This window comes from Garra rufa, chromosome 17 (assembly GCF_049309525.1).
Source record: "Garra rufa chromosome 17, GarRuf1.0, whole genome shotgun sequence".
In the NCBI taxonomy this organism is placed as follows: domain Eukaryota; kingdom Metazoa; phylum Chordata; class Actinopteri; order Cypriniformes; family Cyprinidae; genus Garra; species Garra rufa.
In genome coordinates, this window is record NC_133377.1 from 9,545,481 (window position 1) to 9,559,359 (window position 13,879).

At 37.0% G+C, this 13,879-nt stretch overlaps 1 protein-coding gene across 1 annotated transcript; it reads left to right on the forward strand.

The window, feature by feature from the left end:
* The first annotated feature begins 2,245 nt into the window (after positions 1-2,245).
* LOC141290238 (serine/threonine-protein kinase pim-2-like) lies at positions 2,246-3,688 on the forward strand. Its single transcript, XM_073822435.1, has 6 exons — positions 2,246-2,332; positions 2,452-2,502; positions 2,612-2,990; positions 3,110-3,286; positions 3,469-3,557; positions 3,677-3,688. The coding sequence occupies exons 2-6, from the start codon at positions 2,485-2,487 to the stop codon at positions 3,686-3,688; spliced, it is 675 nt and encodes a 224-aa protein (XP_073678536.1). The 5' UTR covers positions 2,246-2,332; positions 2,452-2,484.
* The last annotated feature ends 10,191 nt before the right edge of the window (positions 3,689-13,879 follow it).

Consider the following 13,879-nt stretch of genomic DNA (forward strand, 5'->3'; position numbering starts at 1 on the left):
CTGTGGCATGACCTTAAAAAGGCGGTTCATGCTCGAAAACCCTCCAATGTGGCTACAACAATATATATATATTATATATAAGATATATTCAAGATGTAGCTATTATTGTAGGCCAACAGTTTTGACATTTGGGCAAGATAAAACAATAGCACATGGTCCTAATGTAATGCTTACATTTTTATAAAAAGGTAAATGGAAGTTCAAGAGATAATCTTTAATTATTTTGCGTGACACCAGCCAATGGATTATACTTTTTATGTGATAATAATAATGGCTTTACTATATATATATATATATATATATATATATATTGTCCATGGTTTCAGAATTTGTTGTGGGTTTTTGGGAAGGCCTGGATGAGTGAGCGATTTCCCGGCCTGAAATTTTGCCCCAGTCCGCTCCTGTATGGAAGATAAACGTTTTTTAGTTATTTTTTTATTAAACCGAAATAATGTCCGAACTTAAATGATTATTTATTGATTTATTTAGCCATTTTGGATAACAGTGGTCAGTGGATCTATTTAATTTGTATATTGTACGTTATGTTAATAAAAGATCTGTGGACCCAGTAATTCGTTTAGATTTGTATGGTAAAAAAATATCACTTTTATTTCAAAGTGAAAGGTTAAAAGGGGAACCCTTGGGGAAAAGATGTAATACATTTTAAGAATAAACAAAATACAACTTTTGCCCCATATTGGTTTAATGAATTAATGTGCATAGTTAATTTTTTTTTTCATTTATGAAATATGAATGATATCAGTTAAAGCTGTGAGCAGCGATAGCGTTTAGTGTCACGTGCATTCCAAAGCGTTGCTAAGGTATTTACTGTCGTTATAGAAACAATAGAACGTTCGTGTGCGCTGCTTTAAATAGTTTGTGCGTGTCAGAATTCTCTGAGGTGTGTTTCGGAGTTTGTTCGTTCGCGGTTCCTGATACAGAGTTACTTGTCCAAGTGAAAACTGTTATCATGGTACTGAAAAGAAAACGCAGTTCTTGCGATCAGGTGTACGATTTCCATCAGAGTACATCCCCAAAATCCAGCAGCAATGCGGCTGAGAAACATCTGCCCGTTAGTGCTGCTGATGAAAATGAGATGCCAGTGAGAAAGAGAATGAAGCCCGAGAGTTTTGAGAAGCTGCTCTCTTTGAAAACCATCAACTGGAGCAGCAGCTCAAACCAGGCATCTATATATGAGAGACATGCTGAGGGTAAATCAAATGACAAAGTCTGCATAATTTCCATCCATTTCTATGAGTATGCATTAATGGAATAAACTGATTAGAGGAATTGTTGTTCTGTAGGATTAAGTGACATTAATTACCCCATGTTACAAATCCACATCACACAATATATCAAAAAACAAAAGTCTGATCAATGTCTTAAGTCATATTTTTATTCCATGACATGTCAAAAATCTTCAAACACAGATGAAAACAAGAGAACATATTTTCTCACTGGCCAAAAGAGAAAACGTAGTTCCCTCAGCGTTCACGACATCTCATCCCTAACATCCAACACCGATGCTGAGCAACATCTGCCCATCAGTGCTGGTGAAGAAAATGAGCTGTCAGTGAAAAAGAGGAGAAGGACTGATAGTTTTGAAAAGCTGTTTTCACTTAAATACATCAAGTGGAGCAGCAGCTCAGACCAGGCATCGACACATGAGAGACGAGCTGGAGGTAAACCAAATGACCATTTGACAATGTTTAACTAACTGTTTACTATTTACTAGAGATCTGTACACCATAAACACAACATCGTTTTCAGCTAGATATGAGTATCCAATAATGGGAATTTAATTAATTAATTAGGGGAAACTTTCGGTTCTTAAAAGATGAAACAGATGAAACGTGGTTTGAAGAAGTTCTAATTTTAGACATCATGTAGCAACTGAAGAATCATCATGATATGAGTATGCAATATTTAATTAATATTTGACTGAAACATGGTTTTATTTGATATTTGTCTCGTAGATCATTCTCCACAGTCCATTGCCTGGTCTCAAGAGGATCATGGTTTTCAGAAACCTCTTTCCAGTGATCCTGAAGTCCTTCCTCCTGCAGATCAGCAGGTTGAAAGTCCCCCAGCTCCAGTCCACCACAGTCCAGCCTCTGCTCACAGCAGCATAGTGGACCTGACCACTGAGAGTGAGTTTACAGCACATACACTGCTATCAATGCTTGACATTTCATTTCAATTACAATTACTCATCTACAATTAATATTATTTAACAGACGACATTCTGAGGCGGTATGAAATCGGCAGAAAGCTTGGTGAGGGAGGATTTGGCTCCGTCTACGAAGGGAAACGCTTGAAGGATGGCCTTGAGGTATTGTCATTTTCTTACAATACTTAACTGCACTGTTTTGTCTTAATATGTCCATTTAAGGTGTATATTATGTCCCTTATTGAATGCAGTTGTAATCAATGCTATGTTTTGTTGTACAGGTGGCAGTAAAAATTGCCAGAAAGCCAAAGAACATGAAATACATCAACATTGTAAGTAGGCTACACTCACTGTGCAAACATACAAACAACAATTTGTCCAAGATTCAACAAAAGTCCTTATTTGGGAATCACCTCCATCTAACAATGACCTTTCTTCTAGTCTGGTCATCCCACACCCCTTCCATTAGAGGTTGGCCTATTAATCCTGGTCAACAGGGAGCCCAAAGCTCCAGAGATCATTCAGCTGCTGGACTGGCAGGACCAGCCTGAACATTACATCATGGTCATGGAGCGTCCCTCACCCTGCGAAGAGCTGTGGGACTATTTGGAGCGTCATGGTGGCATCCTCGAGGAGGAAACAGCACGGTTAATAATGGCACAAGTAACGATGGCCGCTTACATCTGCTGTCAACGAGGAGTGTTTCACCGTGACATTAAGCTGGAGAACCTGCTGATGAACCCCGAAACCCTGGAGGTCAAACTCATCGACTTCGGGTGCGGGGATCTCCTGAGAGACTCCGGCTATACAAGTTTCCTTGGTATGTATTAAACATCAAACCTGTAGTTTGAGAGCATTTTTTGTAATTTAATAACACCAGATACACAGAAAACAAGCTAGTATTTCTAGCTTACCCATCAGGTTAAATCTGTTCCTCAGGCACACGAGAGTACTTCCCTCCTGAGTACTTTGTGTGGCGCCGGTACCACGGGAAACCAGCGACTGTGTGGTCTCTGGGAGTGCTCTTATTCGTCATGGTGTGTGGACGCTTCCCACAACCCGAAGACCTAGACACGATGGAGCACGACATCTGGTCTGAGCCTGGCTTGTCAGAGGGTAAGATGCCATTCATAACAACAAAGACTATCTGTAGCTGAAATCATATAAAACAAGGAGGAACAAGTTACATTCGAGCCAAGTGGCTTTATAACAGAGGGTTAATTCAGGAATTATACCTGACTTTCTGTGTAAAGTTTGAAGTAATAATGCAACTGTCTTTTCCTCTCGTTTCTGCACAGATTGCTGCCACCTGATTCAGTCTCTCCTGCAGCAAAACCCAAGCCAGCGGATTGATTTGAGGGATATCCTTCTGCACAAATGGTTTCAGGTACTGAGCTACAATGCTTTAAGATAGAACACTGAAGATATAGCCTATTCACTGTTTATATTCCCTGAAAATTTCTGTTCTTTAAGAATGTTTGTTTGAACGCTTGTTTATTATTCCAGGTCACCAAATAAGACGCAAAGAGGAAAATGTAAAAAGTGCAAATCAAAAGTAAATATTATTTGCACTATTTACTGAAACAGCTCCAGAGTTCCTCAAGTCAGAATAGCGTCTGGTGGCCTGACCGAAGTGCCGATCCCTCATTGCCTTAGCATCTTGCTGAGGTGCAAGCCTTGGTAGCGACAGAGCTGCACTTGATGGCCATAGTCCCAGAGTTTCCTATAAAAGCCGCTCCTGCCACGGCTGTCCTAGAAGTCTCTGCATCAGCTGACACAGAGTTTCTGGTCTCTGCCTATCATCTGGGTGGTCCCTCTGTGCTTTAGCATCTTGCGAGGCTGTCAAACCCTGGTAGCTTCTGGCTCCTTGGTTTGAGGCAGTGATATTTGTATCTTGGCAGTATTACTTGCTTATCTGGTGACCACATATGCAAGTGTAATGTAAACAGTGTTAAAACATTATACAAATATATACAAAAATATAGTATATGCACATGTATATTTTCAGTGTTGGGGAGTAACTAGTTACATGTAACGGCGTTACGTAATTTAATTGCAAAATAAATGTAACAGTAATTCGTTACAGTTACTTAGAAAAATGTGTAATTAAATTACAGTTACTTATGAAAATGTTAAAGATTACAAATGGGGTTACATCTAAAAAAATTCTTTAAAAATCTGGGATATGTTGAATAATATTAATCTGTTGCTTTGCCTGTTTTTGATATGCGCGATGGCTTCTGCTAAGGCCATTTATTAAAGCGGTGCTATTCTGATGCTTTTGATTGGTTTGAATTTGCGGTGCACCACGTCTGCCAATTAGGTTAATCCTCTTTGTCAGCGCGTTCATCGTCCCCTTTGTGTATTCGAGATCAATATTAAAAACATTCATAACAAATTAGCTAGCCTGCTAGCTGCCTTTACCAGACACACGTGCATTTTTTCTCCTTGAATAAGGTTGGTAATGACAGATCTAACTTGCGATTTTATCACATTAACCCATTTTAATTTTGAGTGTCATTTGTAAAATCAGTGTTTACACTAATGCGTGATTTTCATCTGAAACGTAGTCTCAGCCTCAGACGTCACGCCCACGGAACGTTGGCTAAACGTCTGATGCATATGGTACACTTAACTGGAAACACTTCAGGAATGTCGAAGTCGTCATCTGATTCGTTGAATTTGATCGGATTTCCGGAACACGCGAGTGTCGCGTTTATTTTCGGTCCGCCGGGAAACAAAGCACAGACTGATTTACTCGCGTTTTGCTAAAAGGTGCTTATGCAGACGCCGTTGTTGTTAAACACATTTGCGACGTTCGCGTACAAATTACTGACTTACTGCTTGTTCTCCCTCTTCTTCGTTAACTTTCAATGCTGGTTATTTCAATGACTGACTTGTTGCATGCCCATCTGTTGTTGTGGGGGCATTTCTACTCCTCGAAACGTGACGCTGAACGAAACGAACTGTGATTGGTTGTTTGACATGTCGGTCAAACGGCCTTATGGGCGGGCCTTGGCCAATGAAAGCTGCCATGAATACCAGACCTTCAGCCGTCAGTCTGAAGGTCTGGCTACGCGAGACTATCTGAAACGTGACTAATGATTTGAAGGATGAAAATCCGCTGCAGTTTAGTTTATTTTCGAATAATATAAATCTATTTTTCTCAAGGGCTTGAAACTTTTCTCTATAATGATCGATGTTGACCTAACCTGCCACCTAGTGGACAAATCTCTCAATTAGTTTGTCCCATTTTGTCTTGCAAAATCGAGCTATCATCTAGTGAAGCACCCCAGTTGGTCACTGAATCTAAGCAGTGTTTTAGATGAAATGTAACTTTATTTAAAACAATAATAAAAAAAATAAAATAAACAATACCATGGATTTTATGACACAGCTACAATGATGGAGTCTGTTTGGATTTGGCAGTATCTATTCTAGAATCTATTCTTTCTTCTGTTAGTGAGAAATAATTATTAGCCCTGTATGGTATAATGATTTCCCTTCACACATAGTGGTAAAAAAAAAAGAAATAGTATGCAGATTTTTACTATTTTTTTATTATATCAGTAAGAAGAAAATTACTACATTATTATAATCTAGAATTGTGTTTTCTCTTAAATATAACTAAAAATAATTATCTATTATTTTAAATAGACAATTTAGATATTTAAAGAAATCTTTTTTAAGATTTAAGTTTTTCAAGGCATTGTTACATGCCAGTGTGTCCTGTCATAGCTATGCACAATTTTGATTTTGTAACAACAGTAAACAATTTTTTTGTTATAAGGTCTGGTTTTGTGATGGCTGTACTTTAACATTAAATTAATATAATCTTAATTCAAGTGATGAAAGATTTTGAAATTCTAACAGTAAACTACTGTAAGGTCACACCTGCTTGGTATAAATGCTTGAAAATGAATTAGTTGAAAATATCCATTAGAAACTTAAAAGTAATCAAAAAGTAATCAGAAGTAATAAGTTACTTTACTTTTCTAAAGTAATTGAAAAGGTACACTACTTATTACATTTTAAATAGAGTAATTTGTTAATCTGTAATCTATTACATTTACAAAGTAACCTCCCCAACACTGTATATTTTACAAATTGTGGTGATGTAATAAAAAAAATGAATAAATACATAAAAAAAATTACATTTTGGCTGTTCCTGTTCCGGAGGGTTTGCACTTACTAACTGAATACATTGTTCTGCTAATTTATGCTGTCCAAACTATGGAAAAACCGTGGGAGAAGCTGCCAAATCATATAGAAAAGGACTTAGTAAGCAGGAAAGGGGCAGAATATTTTGACAAACTACAGTTAGCAGGTGGTAGAGATATGTACAAGCAGTATTAATTAAGATATTAGTTTAATATTTCACCTATCTGACTGGAAACGATACGAACAAACATGAATGTTGTCAAGATTCTTGCCCTGGAGATCATGGTTCATTTTGGCCAACCACAAACGCATTTTGTTCCTCAGACAGTATTCGTTATAACTTTTGGCAGTCTATAGTACTCCAAATGCTTTTTGTGGTCTGACCAATTAGTACAGACCAAAACATGACAATAACATGACAACATTTTCAGCCTCAACAATCAGCTAAATATGCAAGTCTCATTTGGTTTGGTGGCATTATTTACCAAAATGTGTCTGTTCTGGTGTCTGCTTCTCAGCCAGTGCTTCCCACTTTACTTACTACTTATAAAACAGATAATAAATTATGTTTTTGCTTAATTAACTGAAATAAAATCACGACTTTATGAGTGTCTTTAACTCCTAGCACCCAATAAAAATGTATTCAAGTTTTTTGATTGACCCTAAAATTCATGAATCAATCTCAATCTCCACGGTAAAATACTTGCAAATAGTGCACATGAATAAAACTTGTGCCCATGCATAGTGAGAATTAGTATAGACGGTTTCATCGGGCGCACGCGCCTGGACCTAAGTTAACTTCCGGTCTGTGTTTTTTTTATCTGTCTGGTTCGTGTCGCGGGCTACAAACGCAGCTAATAATGAGTAATGAAGTTGGTCTCAGGTTATTGTGCTGTGGTATGTGTTTCCCAAACATTTATTTATTTGTGGCGACCTGCCACGATATAAAAACCGACTGATTTTCCAATAGACTTCGTTGAATAAACGTAATGTACGTTTAAAAATCAAACCGAGGCGTGGGTGTTTTTATATCACTGTATTTCTGAAGAAAGACTGTCTTTAGAAAATGTCATTTTCATTTCATCCTGCATAAGGCAGCGTTTTTAAATTAAGAGCTGCTTTGTCTATAGCCATTACCGGGGAAACCTCGTTTCTCGTGCTTAAAGCACCTCCTGCTGGCAAAGGATGAGTTTGCATTTTTAATAAATCAGTCTAATTTACGCAGCCAACATATTTTGCTTGTTATTAAAAAAATAATCTACTCTAGAAGGATTTAGCTGTTGTTATTGATTCTATTTGGACGTCTACCGGAAGTTAAGTTTGGGCCACAAAAGCGCGCATGCGCAGTAACGTTTGTTTATGTTGTTGCCGTTGAAACCGTCTATATAAGCTTTGAAATGCTTGTTTTCTAAAATACACTACCAGTCAAAAGTTTTTGAACATTTTTAATGTTTAATGCATTTCATTGATCCCAAGTACAGCCAAAACTAAGATTTTGAAATATTTAAAATAACTGTTTTCTATAGAAATATATATTTAAATGTCATTTCTGTGATCAAATCTAAATTTTCAGGATCATTACTCACAAATAAATGCAGGCTTGGTAAGCAGAAGAGACGACTTTTAAAAAATCTTACCGTTCGAAAACTTTTTGACTGGTAGTGTACTTCAATCTGAATTTTTTATCATGGCACTGAGTTTTGACATTTTTGTATTTAATATATGTCATATTTAAATTCAATATTAATAAACAACATGGAGCTACTGTACTTTATTGGTAATCATATTACTCTGCAGTCGTTCTCCTAATAACCAAGAGAACAGCTGCAATAGCTATTTGCCGCCATCTTGCGTCTCAAATGGTTACTGAATGCTGTAGTGTAGTCGTAGTTTACAATTTATGTGTACAAAACTAATGGTTTAAATGACTTCCTTGATTTTTATGAAGTCACAAAATACGTAAAGCACTTCAGGTGTGCATTATAGCCGTTTTGTTTTAAGTTTGAACGTAAAACGTCAAAGTAATACAGACCCAGTTGAAAAAAAAAAACAGCATTTGATTAGGTAAATTTTGATGCTGGTTTTAGCTGGTTTATGCGGGACAAGGACCAGTATAAATCAGCTAAAACTAGCTTAAACCAGCATCAAAACCTACTTAACTAGCATATGCTGTTGTTTTTTTGGAGTTATTAACGTAGGTTTGGCTCATTTATGCAGTTATTAGAGAGAGAACAGGCGAGAGAGCAAAAATAGTGTGTGAATTTAACGTTATTACCTGAGTTTGCGCGGCTCTCAACGGTGTTCGGTGGCAGCGTCTCTAATAACGAAGATGTAAGTTTAACTACTTAAAAAATAAGGACATTACCACGTCGATAAGAAGTAATTTTGCGTTGGTCCTCCATAATTTTATTGATAAAGTCACGGGGCAGCGCTGACAAGTGTTTTTGTCTGACAGTCTTTCGCCATCTGTGTGTGCGCGTGCTCGTGGAAGAGAAAAAGATGGAGCTGCTTTCCGTCGTCAATAAACGGTAAATACATGAAAAAAGGTGTGACTTTGTCTTGATGTTTTTCATATTTATTAATTTTTTTTCATATATAATAACAGGTTTTGGTTCTTTGAAAGTGTATTTGAAATAATAATAATTTGGCACACTAAAATTGGCCCGCAATGTGATCACCGGAACTACTTTACCGGTGCAATTTAAAGCAAGCGGTTTTATTTCTGTTCATGGGCTGTATCCGAAATCGCTCCCTATACCCTCATTCACTCTTCCCTACATTAGTCTACTCATTCAGTCCACTTGAAGGAGTGAGTGGAAACGAGTGAGTGAATTCGGACACTGAGTGCAACGGAAGGACTGACGCTTTTGCATAGTATTGCTTACTGTTTAACTATCATTTAAAACGGACAGTTCGAGAAGTAAGATTAAATGATTTATCTTGAACTATGTAAAGGAGTTTACATATAAACCCTGGTTAAACAATTTAATAATCAATTTACAACGAATTTGTACCCGTGTTGTATGCTGTATTACGCAGTGGACCGGCGAATGGATGGATGATTCAGCTGTGGGCGCCATCGTCTGGCGAGACGCGGGAATTCAGTCGGCACGCGACTCTCACAGTGCATTATGGGTTATCTCTAGCTGTTGAGCGTACATCGGTTGTACACTCGTTTTTGCGGTGCATTGTGGGATTGAATGAGTGCACTCGGGAACGTTCACTATGGTTTCGAACACCACTTAAAATGGCTGTCCCCTCAAATAGTGCACTATTTGAGGGTATAGGGGGCGATTTCGGATACAGCCATGGAGTTTGCCGAACCCCACTGGAATTAGCAGATTAAAGGTAAAATGTGACCTTGGTCCACAAAACCAGGCATAAGGGTTCATTTTTCTTTTGAAAGATGAATAAATAAGCTTTCTCTGGAATCTGAGGGTGCAACAAAATCCAAATATTGAGAAAATTGCCTGTAAAGTTGTTCAAATAAAGTTCTTAGCAATGCATACTAATCAAACATTATGTTTTGATATATTAATAGTTAAAAATGTACAAAATATCTAAATGAAATATGATCTTTATTTAATATCCTAATGATTTTTGGCATAAAAATCAATCATTTTGACCCATGCAATGTGGTTTTGGCTATTGCTACAAAATTTCCCATACTAGCCTTCTTAAGATTTTTCTTTTTAAGATTATGTAATTTCTACACCACTAGTTTCAATGAAAATAAGATTTGGTTTAGAAAGGGGAGGAATCAGAGCTGTTAACCAATCAAGTGTGACACTCTAATGATGTTCACCTGATACTCATTAGAAACGTTTAACAAGTTAACAAGGCCTCTTGAAAACAAACCCTCAGTATCTTGTGGAGAATCGGAGAAGCGTGAAATTTCTGCTGCAGCTGCTTTTGTCTGTAAAGATTAAGAAATGTTTGCTTGTGGAGCGGCCAGTCTAGAGAACATCATGACACCCAAAGGGTTCTCCAGGAAAAATCTACCACTAACACCTGGAAGGATCCCAAAGTTTACTATTCCTCCCAAGCTGTCCATGTCTCCTCGGTTGTGTCTTCAAAAAGAAAAAGGTGAAGACACATATAAGTTGTTATCTCCAGACAGCTCAGAAGAACAGTCTCCTGGACATCAGCCTCCCACTGCTTCACCACACATTTCTGCCAAACTTCGTTTCACCCCTAAGATGAAGCTGAAACGCCTGCAGAAATCTGCCACGGAGGATCTCTCAGACCCTTCGACGTGTGCAGCCATGTCTCTGGAACATGTTGGAAAGGTCACCACACCTTATGGATTTCGGACATTGGCTGCCAGTCCCAACGTCAGCCGGAGAGAGTCCTTATTTCATAAACTGGGACGAAGCACAGAAAGGAGAATGCCGGTGGATTCCTTGTCTTCACCAACATCTTCAAATTCCACAAGCAACAGAAATGCCTCTGCTAGAAAGCTGCAAGATGGCCCAAAAGACTGTTGTTCCCCTCGTAGGTCCAAAAGAGAAGGCCTAGAGCTGCTCCTGAACAAACCATTGACTGTCTTGAGGAGTCTTACTCCTAAAAGAAAGAACCCGAACCAAAAATTTCAGCTATAGAAAGAGTTGTAACCGTTATCAGCCTTGGTATAGCCTACTGCCTTTTCCAAACAAAACCATTTTAATTGTCAAAAATAAAAGCGTTTTAATTTCAATCTGTGCACAGTTGTGTTTTTTTTTTTTTTTTTTCCCCGACAGAGATGTATTCAAAACTTAATATTAACGCTAAACCTCAGTGTGTTCTATGAAATTCTTAAAGTGATTTTGTTAGAAATAAAAATAGTTTTTAATTTAACCGTGTGTGAAGATGCACTCAGGGTTGCCAAGTCTGTGGTTCAGGGTTTGTACAAGGTGCTTAAAGTCCTTGAAGTACTTAAATCTGACTTTAAAATTTAAGGCCTTAAACCCTTGAGAATAGCAATGTCTCTGAAGAGGTACCGGTACTTGAAAAGTGTTTGAATTATTGAAAGACTATAAAATGAGTGTTTAATTTTGACAAAGCGCATATCTTCACGCAATTCAAAAAACATCATACCTTTTCATGTCATGTCAGAGAACTACCCTGATAGCACAAGTACATCTCAGAGACGTATTTGATTTCCTATCAGATGTCAAATAGACGTCTATTAGATGTTTATGATTTATAATTTATGTAAAACTGACATTTTACAGATGTTTGTACACAGCAGATGCTTTTTAGATTAAAAGATCCTTAACAGACATCTTGCAGATGTATGTGTGCTATCTGGGTAGCCACCCAACCAGTAGTAGTACTGACAATTTTGTGTAAACAGGTCTTGGACGTGAAAAGAAGAACAGACAAACTGAATCAACTGAGTGAGTCATTTATGCTGGAACCGCTCCAGTTGATTCAAACTCGTGACTTTGATCATTCATTTTAAGTAATTCACTTTTAAAAATGTAGCCATTCATTTTCAAATTTCAACATCACTTGTAAGGACTTTTCATTTGTTTCATATCGGGACTTCGGGGTGCGTTCACAAATTATTTGATTTCGTCAATCATTTAATTTAGATTGGAACAGGTTTGTGAAACATTTTGCGAATTGAATGATTCAAATCAAAGATTCGCTTTGAAGTTCCAGTCTAAATCAAATGATAAGTGCTCCACGTCCTAATCTGAATTGATGGTTCGCGAGTCATTATTCAGATCGGGACTTCAGTCAGAGCATGGATCACAGATCATTTAATTCATATCAGAACTTCGGAGCGGGTTCATTCGCAAATATTATGCTTTAGATCTTAACTTAAGAATATGAATCATTTGATTCAGATCAGGATTTTGGAACGGGTTCACAAATTATTTGACTTAGATTGGCACTTTAAATTTGGGAACTGCAAATCATTTGATTTAGAACACGGCATATCAGGAATTCAGGGCTCATATCGTGAATCATTTGATTTGGATCGGAATGGGTTCGTGAAAATTTTTGTTAACTGAATGTCAAACCAAAGATATGCGATACCTAAACTTTAAAGTTCCATTGTAAAGGTCATTGCACACAGTGTGAAATTTTCTTATGTTTTTTCGTATTTGTCATCCTTTCCTATCAAAATTCTTGCGATGGATGTGAAAATGCAGAAAATCGAACCTGCGGAAAAAAAAAAAACGCATACAAAAAATTCGGACTCAATGTGTGCAATGACATTAAACGTGATTGACACAACATGAGGTCGTATTTATTTTTTTAACTTGCAAAAATTTCGGACTCAGTGTGCAGTGACCTTTAGTCAAATGATTTGCGATCCACTCTCCAAGTCCAGAGCTGAAATGGTTTAAATCACGAACTGCTAGTCATTTAATTTAGATGGGAACTTATTGGGTTATTGGAACTTCAGAGCTCATATTGTGAATCATTAGATTTAGATCGGAATGGGTTTGTGAATCACTTTGTGAATTAATTCAAATCAAAGATTCGCAATATACAAAGTTAATCCAAGTCAAAGACTCGCAATATACAAAGTTCTAATCTACGTTAAATGATTCGGGATACACTGTCCGAGTCCTGATTTGAAATGATGGTTTGTGAATCATTATTTAGATTGGGACTTAAGAGCATGGAGTGCGAATCATTTCATTTAGACTAAATCTGAACTTTAGAGCGGGTTCGTGAATCATTAGACTTTAAATCACATATGACAAATCATTTGATTTAGACGGGAACTTTGTGTATCGGAATCTCTGAGCTTATATCGTGAATCATTTTAATTAGATCAGAACGAGTTTGTGAATCATTTTGCGAAGTGAATGATTCAAATCAAAGATTCACAATAAGTAAAAAGTTCCAATCTAAATCAAATCATTCGCACTCCGTGCTCTGTCCTGATCTTAAATGGTGGTTCGCAAATCATTATTCAGATCGGGACTTTAGAGCATGGATCACAAATCATTTGATTTAGATCAAAACTTCGGAGTGGGTTTGCGATTCTTTTGCTTTAGATCTGAATTTAGGAGCGCGAATCATGAATCATTTCATGATTCGGAGTGCGTATGGTGAATCCTCTCCCCCAGCAGAAAACATCAAACCATTAAGACAATTTGGTTATAAAAATAAAAAATAAAGTATACACAAATACAAATCCTTTAAAAATATTAACCGTGGCTTTACTATAGTAAAAATGTAGTATACTTTGTAGTGATACTTTGCATGTCCTTTTGTCATTTTTAAAATTTGACAGATAATACATTATTTGATATGCAAGAACTCTGATTGAAGTCCTTGAAAATCAAATCAGTATTGCTTGAAAAGCCCTCATTTTACAGTATCTGTACGAACGATTTTCCTCATGGAATTGGAGATCTGTGGATCTTATAAAATAATCTTTAAAATGTAATATCCTGAAAAAGGGACATTTCTTTCTTTTGCTAAGTTTGTATAGTGATTTTACAAAGTTAAAATTATATACAATGCATTACAATGACTATAAAATATTTTAAATATGGGAGTGGCATATTTGATTTTTGATATTTAGGATAGAGTCTTAGG